Source organism: Limulus polyphemus, unplaced genomic scaffold (genome assembly GCF_000517525.1).
Source record: "Limulus polyphemus unplaced genomic scaffold, Limulus_polyphemus-2.1.2 Scaffold639, whole genome shotgun sequence".
Taxonomy (NCBI): Eukaryota; Metazoa; Arthropoda; class Merostomata; order Xiphosura; family Limulidae; genus Limulus; species Limulus polyphemus.
Window position 1 is genome coordinate 401,516 of NW_013666249.1, and position 9,860 is coordinate 411,375.

Here is a 9,860-nt window from a genome sequence, read left to right on the forward strand (position 1 = left end):
ATAGGGTTTTTATCCATTTCTATCAAGACTTCTTAAACCTACGTATTTTTCTAACATCATGAACATATCATTAAGAAATTGGGATTTTGCAAGGTCGTGCAGAGTTGACTCATAGGAGAAACGTTTACTAAAAACGAAAAAGAAGTAAAAACCACATGCGTAAGTTAAAAATAAACAAAAAAGTTAAACATGCATAGCAAAACAAAACATAGAAATATAACCAGTACTCAAACACAGCGTTATCTAACATTGACACATGTTATATAATTGATTAAAATAAGCTGTAGTATACATTATGATATATTCTCTAGGAAGGTTTGCTTTACTTAGCTCTGACATCATCATGTGCTTCTGTAAAACGATTGTTGATTAAAATAAGCTGTAGTATACATTATGATATATTCTCTAGGAAGGTTTGCTTTACTTAGCTCTGACATCATCATGTGCTTCTGTAAAACGATTGTTGATTAAAATAAGCTGTAGTATACATCATATATTCCCTAGGAATGTTTGCTTTACTTAGCACTGAAATCATCACGTGCTTCTGTAAAACGATTGTTGATTAAAATAAGCTGTAGTATACATTATGATGTATTCTCTAGGAAGGTTTGCTTTACTTAGCTCTGACATCATCATGTGCTTCTGTGAAACGATTGTTGATTAAAATAAGCTGTAGTATACATCATATATTCCCTAGGAATGTTTGCTTTACTTAGCACTGAAATCATCACGTGCTTCTGTAAAACGATTGTTGATTAAAATAAGCTGTAGTATACATCATATATTCCCTAGGAATGTTTGCTTTACTTAGCACTGAAATCATCACGTGCTTTTGTAAAACGATTGTTGTTAAAAATTATAGTCGATGTAGTGTTCGCATCTCTCTCAAATAGTGTGTATTTCATTGTGTAACGTGTGTATTTCAGTGTTATTAAATGGAACTTTTAACGCGTATCATATTTTATAGCCCAGTTTAAGCTGAATTTTCGGTAATAACATTTTACGATGTAACTAGGGTAATAAAAACGTATAGACCGATAATATGAGAACAGTCATAAAACTCTGTACTTACTGCACTTCAGTACAGACCTGTTAGTTTCAAAAGAAGTTTCTGGAAAGTTCAGGTTTGGCTTTCTTATTTTTTCACAGTACCTAAAAATAGTTCACCGATTTTTATAATTTATTACGATGCATTTATCTTACACAGTAAAAAAACTCTAGTCACATATTTGTGTGATATATTGTTCTTCAGTAAATAATTCTTTATTATTTGTATCCTTACTACTCTTATAAAATATTATTACTTCACTGACACATATATAATTTTAAATGTTAATACGAAAGGATACGTTATTACTTCTGGGACATGCAAATTCTATTCATATATACGCTCGTATATATTTAAAAGTATAATAAAGTTTTAATGCTACAAAAGTATCGAAACAAGAAAATCAAAACTCCAATAACTGAGTTACTTAAAATTTTTAAAAAAAGTACCCATACTTTGGCAGATCACTGTAATTATGTTAAGACTAACAAAGTAGGGATATGTTTTTATTTTTATTTATTTTAAGTAACTAAGTTTTTGTAGTTTTGACTTTCTTGTTTCAATATTTTTGTAGCATTAAAATGTTTTCATTACTATAGCTATCTAAGTTACTTATATATCGATTTCTACTTGTCTTTATAATTTTTTTTTTTAATTTTACTTGTTTGTTTGCTTGTCTGGCAAAGTCACTTACTTACTTATTTAGATGAAAATTCGTTGAAAAATTTGATTCACTCCATAAACACGTATATAGTGATTTATGCGGCTTTATAAATACAATAAGCTTTAGTTTTGCTCATCCAATACTGTGAAATAGTCATTGTTAATATTCAGGAATTTTATAGGTGGTTCTAAACAGTTTTTTTTTATGACCACCATTTTATTTCATCACGATCGCTGCTATTAAACTACCGTACTTAATGATATATTATATAGGTTCCGAATATCAAACGTAAACACGTCTTTAAGCCTATGGATGCTTTTATGATTGGTACACGGCATTAATGTCTTTTTTGTTCCTAATGAACAAATTAAGATATATATATATATATATATACGTAATGAATTATCATAAGGATGTTTTATTGTTTTGTTTTCGCTAACATTTCAACCAGATTCGTATTTCTCGAATATAAAAAATATACATGTACTCCATGAATTATAAATACAGGAGTATTGCATTAAAAATTAACGAGGCAAATATAATATTTTACCATATATAATGACATTGTTCCACATACAGGAGGAAGCGGTTGCCTGTAAGAAAAACCATAACTTAGAACTGCTTAGAATACAACATTGGGTGGAACAAAGAGGACACGTGAATGCGTCGAAGCTATAGTGTGTCTGTACAGTCTTTTGATAGAATATACTTTATTTCCAAAAATGTGTCGTTTTCATCTTCTTTGTAACTGCTGTCCTTTCTTCCCGCTTGTACTATGTGCCTTATGGAGCACATACGTCATAACAAATATAAATAGCATTTCAAATGTCGTACGTGCTTTAGTGATTTGGTTGAAACTATCCGATTTTGGAATCGGTTATTACTAGTTTCGACCTCTGAATTGAGGGGAGAAGCTTTGAATGAGCTGCCAAACATTTGTTTGAAGACTGGGCGAAATCTAGTAGTTAGCATGTTGGATTGCGAATAGGAAAGTCCAAGGTTAGAGCCAAGATTGACCACCGAACACGCTCTGCACTTTCATTTGTGGTGTCATTATAAATTTGATAGTTTCTTTATTCGTTTAAGAGTAACTGTTTAGGTGGGGGTTGCTGCCACCTACGAGATGATGACTGTACTTGAACCTTGAATTTTACTTACAAGGTTGTTTATTTTTATCCCTAAGAGAGAAGTGATATGTTGAACTGTAATTAACAAATGTCAAAGGCGAAGTGTACTTTGCTACTCAAGCGTTTATAATAATAAATAATTTTGGTTATGTTTGGTAATACAAAGATAAGTAGGTATCTATCATTTTTATGTTTTACTATTTTTTAAAATTTCTAACATTTTATGTTTAAAATACGAAGTATTTATTTATACTGTGCCGAGTGGTGTTGAAGAAACTAGGTTTTCTGATTTCCTTATGTATTTGTGTGTATGTGTGTATTTATATGTCTTGTAGATTTCACGTCGTTAGGTTTATCTTTTCAGTCTCAAGAAATAGTTATATCATTCCAGAAATCCACATAAAACACACGCGGTCTCTCTACGTAGTATGTATATGAATTGAAAATGTACCAAGTGTTAAGTAATATCTCTCACACCAAGATGCATCAAATACATAACAAATTAATTAGCTTTTCCATGTCGACATCTAACACGTTATACAGAAAGTTATAACTTTTGTGTCATTGAAACTGAAACATTCGTTCCTCAGAGATTATTTTCACGTCCTTATTGTTAACACAGCACATAAAAAAAAAAAAGATTTGTTTATTGTTGTTTTTCTGGACTAAACAGTGTTCCTGGATAGCGTAGTAAGGAAACACGAGCGATGCACTTTGAAAACGACAGAGAGTAGATTTCTCGTGCCTCGGCTGACTTTTCAGATACATATTACCTTTCACTGTTGCTGTCAGTCTTTTTGTAACCACTCTTTCGAATGTGGTGGCTGGTTTATTTCTGACTTGTCGTTATACATTTTTTCTTTGTTTAAAATGTATTACTGACACATCTTTAAGATATCTGAAGAAGAATTTAGAATCTTGCGCAGACCTACTCAAAGAGCTATCTGCGCATAGACATTCCCAATTTTGAACTGATATACTAGAGAGAAGGAAACTAGTCAACAGTACTCACCACTATCTCTTGACCGTCAGTGTTATAGTTCACCCATGGCACTAATTGCGGAGCGCGTGTTTGCATCAACGAGTTACAAACCCGTGAATCCTGGGATTCACAACCTTTATGTTACGCTCAGACCATCTGCAAAAGCAAGAAAAATATGTTGAATAAATAATGAAGGATGTGCTTCAAAGGAGTTTACTTCTTTTGTTGTGTGGTGGACAGGAACGCCTAGATTCTGTTCTGAAAATTAATTTACCAGTTTCTTAGTTATTGATTATATACAAATACGTGTATTCATCCCCATTTCATATCACATCCTTATCACTTACATGTAATAAAGTATTAGTTCAGGTTTTAGTTAAACAATGCTATAAACGTCTACAGACAACTTTATGTCTTATTGGTGTATTTAAATAGTATTACTACAAATGGAAACATTGTCGGTTTCACAAGTTGTTGCCTGGCATGCTCTGGTGGTTAGTGCTCGATCTGTTGGCTGTGGCTTCGAATCCATTCACCGAAAATACTTGCTCTTTCATCCTTGTGAGCGTTGTAACGTGACAGTCTGTCCCAATATTCGTTGATAAAGAGTAGCCTAAGAGTTAATGGTGGGTGGTGTTGACTAGCTGCCTGCCCTCTAGTCTATCGCTGCTAAATTAGGAACGGCTAATGCAGGTAATCAACAAACCAACAAACTCTTAAGTTGTAGAAATAAGAATAAAAAAAAAGACCTGAAGATTTTGTTTATAGGAAAAAAAAAAATCTTGAACACTATCTGGTAAAATTATAAGTTGTGTGTGTGTGTGTGTGTGTGTGTAATTCTCCAGTGATGTGTCTCTTTCTGGTGTAATTCTCCCAAAATGTGTGTCTTTCTTTTTTTTTGGGGGGGTGGAGTACATGATGAGACCAAAGGGACAAAGAAATCGAATCTTAATGACAAGTCTCCTCCTCTCTCCTAGTGGTTCAGCTGGAGAACATATAACGCTAACATTCGAGTTTCGATTCCTGCATTAGCCAAAGCTCAGATAGCCAATTTTGTAGCCTCTCGATTAACAGCACACAAACTTAATTTCAAGTTCATAACTAGCTTGAGAAGCCGACTGGGTTTTTATATTTAACAGACATGTGTAGCTGGCGTTTAGATATTTAAGTGTTGTCTTATTATTTCATAACACAGTAGGAAACAGAATAGTTTGTCATTTCTATTGATATTTCTCATCATACGAAAAGAGAATATTATCAAGGTCTTTTGGCTTATACATAATAAGTTTTAAAAAGGAAACGGTAATCATCCAGTTGGATAATCCGTGATAACGTTGGGACACAATGTTATTCTTAATATAAATAACTAAATTTGCCTTCAGAATACACATACAAATGTTATTCGGCTGTATTTTGATCCTATACAGGTATGTAAGTTGACATTAGAAGTCACAACAAAGAAGCATTACTTAAATATAACATAATAAAATTTCAAAGGTGAAATACAGATCAAATTATGAAATATATCAAAAAGTTGTTAATAGATATAATTATTGTCTTATTTAGTTACATGAAGTGTACTTATTTCATTATAGACTTTATTAATAATTATGTGTTTGTAACATTTTCAGTATATAATTTTGAAACCATGACAACATTAGTGCTTCCAATGAACAACAAAGGTTCCTTTCTTGTGTGAGAAAAGTGCAGATAGCCCATTGTGTTGCTGTATGTTTAAAGAAAACGAAAAAAGAAGCTGATATTAACTGAATTAAATCTTGAGGATTATCCACTAAATACACCTTTTGTAAGAATTGTGTGAACGAAGGCGTTTCTGTGAATTTTTTTTTTCATAAAATTTAGAAAAAAGTTCTCATTAACAAGATGCATTAATCAATAATATGACAAAGGTACATAAACAGACATCCACTTACAAATAATACACACGTGTCTTTGTGTGTATACTCTATACTAAGCCTTATAAAAACCTTACTTATTTTTTCTTCCCGCAGGAGATTGCTGCTATATTAATCAGCTTCGAGAGACATGAGGATTGGCTCTCCAGAGAGGTAAAGGTTAGGTAGGTATTTTACAAGATTAAGCACGTTTTCCATACCCTGAGGGTGGAGTTGGATCAGGAGAACGTGACAAATGTGTATCAAACAAAGTCTATACTAGGATAGTGGAAATGTTAGTAATTAATTTAGTATATTTTGAGGAAGGTTAAAAATTGTGATAGTAATAACAGGGCTTTTCGGTTACTCAGTAATAAATCTGAAGGCTACGTGTTTTAAGCATAATACCAGCGGCGGCGGAACACAGATACTTCATTGTGTAGGCTTGTGCTTCACAACAAACAGACAACATGTAAATTTTACAATAATATATGTCACATAAAGAATTTAGACTTTAAAAATCGCGAGAGTTTTAATCACAAACGAAAACCCCGATGACCAGGATGTGTTCGGAATATATTTCTTCCTTCTTCAGGAATGAATTATTTAGAATTATTATTGGGGGGGGGGGGCATATTTTTTCATCACATTTTTCTAAACTGTTTATTCAACAAATTGCTTGGGGGTCCATGTTTTCTTTGTTGGTTACAGGGTCGCTGACATACGAGTCTATAACATAAAGTACACAAAATACACCTTCAAAGTTGTATTTAAACCCAGTAATTGCTACTGGGACTTTTTTGTAACTTACATAGAAAATTAATGATTTCACCCATTTTTTCTCCGTTCTTTAGATTGTTTTGTAACAATTAAATTCATGACATATCCCAATACAATGCACTTTGTAGATCCCCACCGTAGTGAACGTATATAAACAAGTCGGTATTTGACTCGCAATCTGCGGGTCGCGGGTTCGAATCCCCTTCACACCCTTTCAGCCGTGGATGCGTTATAATGTGACGGTCAATCCCAGTTTTTTTTCTATACATCTAAATCGTAAAATTTTAGTTAATGCTCCTTTGGTGCTTAATTTTATTTTAATAAGCATTCGACGCGGTAATGTAGACTACTAGCGATAATTGTGTTATGTAAGAATCAAATTATAACATATGGGAATATTCAGATATATGAACTGTTAAACCTGTACGGTGTGGTCAAGTTTAAAAAAGTACCATTCCAGAAGCTGGCCTGTTATCACTCATCAAGGTTACTAATGGTTAGTATGGACAAATTTAACTAACTGTATGTCTCCTTTAAGCTCATTATTGATTTATCTTTATTAAATATCAGTCAGTAACCAGGTTTGTTGAGGCTCCATAAAGTGTGTACAGTAATTTTGCCATATTAATTTAAATTTATCATATAAATTTTCGTTTGAATATCTGTTTCTTAGCGGTGTTCATCCCACATTCTCTCTTTACAGGCCCAAGAGTGGTTCCATGCTGTTGTACAGTAGGAAACGTGTCAGGTATCGACGGGATGGCTACTGCTGGAAGAAACGTAAGGATGGGAAAACAACACGAGAAGACCACATGAAACTGAAAGTTCAAGGAACAGAGGTAAGTTAAGTTGATTAAACTAAAGTATCCATCTAAACTTGACTAGTTAAAAACAATAACATGCATTTGAGCCAGGTGCTCTTATTTATTGTTGTGATTATCATAGATATGACCGTGTATTGGTATCTTGATTTATGTTTTGTTTCATTAGTTTGATTGGAATAACCGTTTATTTGGATATTTGTATTGTGAATACATTGTTAATTTTTGTTTTATTTCATAGATTGTTTGGTATATCCGTTTATTATATATTTATATTGTGAGTACGTTGTTGATTTGTGTTTTATTACATTGTATTTATTACGTTTCATGTAATAGTGTAATGGATATTTGCTCAAGAAACAATGTTGCTTCTGTTTTTTAATATAACTTGTTTACATTGTTTTTGACAGTCTTAACTTCTATCTCGGATATTTGGATTGTTAACGTAGTCGATCGAAGGAAGAATATTACAAAATCGATAGAAATCTGAACAACAGTTTTAGTTTTGTTATTAGTGTTTGTTCAATTCCACATCTGAATTATGATGCTATCAAGAATTATCCAGTGGAAACAACGGTATAAGATCATCAAACTATCTAGTAATTACTGAAACACCAGAGCATTATCAGAAAGATACAAACAGGTTAAGGGAAGCGTATAAAGTTTGCGGCAGTTAACTGTACGTTCCTTTATTATCTCAATAGAAATGCATTGCTTACACGTGGGTAGGCTCTAATTTCACATCATGCCTCCTTGTTTTCTTTCAAAAAACGATTACGGTTGTGTCATAACAATGTGTTTTTGTGACATGTTGAGCATTGAAAATTAGTATATGTTCACAGTACAGTTTCTAACGGTTGATATGATGAAAAAATACATACTATCAATCCACGAGTAAAACTTCTGATTCTCGGGAGCGACAGACGTCGCATTTTGGCTTCGTGTCTGTCTGTATGTATGTTAAACACCACCATATATGGGGGAGGGTCCATATTACAGCGCCGACTCACTCTCAGGAGGTAACAGATTTGGTAACAATTGGTCCAGCGGTTCGTTAGTTATAAACGGACATTCACATACAAAACCTCTGTTAAGTAACGGTTTAAAAAAAAACAGATAACAACCCCTGTTTTAAGTTGTCTCCTCGGCCACAAAAATAAGCTAAGCGTGAAAAAAAAATATTTTAAAATTAATAATCTTCATTCCAGAATTACATCAAAATTTGTCAAACAGGAGCATCGACACCAATTGTTGGTAAAATTTAGAGACCATTCATATGATTTGGGGGGAATATTTCCTTAACATGGCGGGAGCGTGACCTAGTGGTTAGGGAGATCCAAGGTTCGCGGCCCGTTATTGCGAAATTGCTCTTGGCACTTTGGGGTCGTTATAACAGTGATGGTCAAATTCTAATACGTGATTAGAGTAGCCATTGTGAGTACTGTTGGCTAGCTTCCTTGTCTACAAGTTCAAAACTACAGACAGCTAGCTTTCTAGCTTTGCGCTAATATCCGAAACAAACACATCCTCCCTACTTAACACACATGTCCGTCACGAGTTTGGAGGAAACAAGTTTTTCTAAAGATTGAAGAAAATTTTAACACCAACAGGTCAAGCTCGTTTCCAAAATAATGTTATGGTGGTGTTTAACATACATACAGACAGACACGAAGACGAAAACGCGATGTTATGGTGGTGTTTAACATACATACAGACAGACACGAAGACGAAAACGCGATGTTATGGTGTTTAACATACATACAGACAGACACGAAGACGAAAACACGATGTTTCACGTCCAGGGCGTCATATATCTTCCACATGCGTTGAATGGGTACGTCCGTTAGTTATTATATAAATGTTATAAATACAAATATTTTTATTATTTTTACCAGAAATTGATACTTCTAAATTATATATAAAAATAAACTTATGGAATTTGTCTATGAATAAGAAGTTACAAGGGCTATCTGCGCTGCCCGTCATAATTTCGAACTGATAAACTAGAAGGACTTGAAGGTAGCTTGTCAATAGCACCCTCCGCCAAAATTGGGGCTAATTGGTACCGGGACACGAACCATGGCTCGGCACCATATAATCAATATTACATGCAAGGGCGCTCCAGGGGTGTCCATGAAATTTACCTTTTCAGTTGCTCAAATAGGCCCCCAAAATCAATGGATTTCTTTTCAGTAAACAAAGTGACACCTTGTGAGTAAAAGATAATGCATGATAATTTTGCTTATGTATCATTTAAACATAAACACGCTAGCAAATCAAAGGGAGCATCTGGTGAACACTTGTAAACTGTAGACACTCACAGAAAAGGACGGTAAGTTATCGTGGACAAACGTATGACACATTTATCAAATTGTAACTGTTAAAAGTAGGTAATGGGTGATCTCTTGCCTTGTGTAACCATTGTTAAATAACAAGCAAATAACGATACAACTAGATTCTTAAACTTCTGTAACAGATGTAACACATCCCCATAAAAAAAGGTTTTTTTTCTTTACTTAGACACTGATGTTTAAACTTCGATA

General features: G+C 33.6%; 1 protein-coding gene across 1 annotated transcript in view; it reads left to right on the forward strand.

Annotated features, from left to right (window-relative positions):
* LOC106459624 (calmodulin-binding transcription activator 1-like) overlaps positions 1–9,860 on the forward strand; it is a 201,616-nt gene that overhangs the window by 120,009 nt on the left and 71,747 nt on the right. The window contains exons 4-5 of the mRNA XM_022386151.1: positions 5,834–5,901; positions 7,200–7,335. Coding sequence (XP_022241859.1) covers positions 5,834–5,901; positions 7,200–7,335 — 204 coding nt within the window. The remainder of the gene's footprint in view (positions 1–5,833; positions 5,902–7,199; positions 7,336–9,860) is intronic.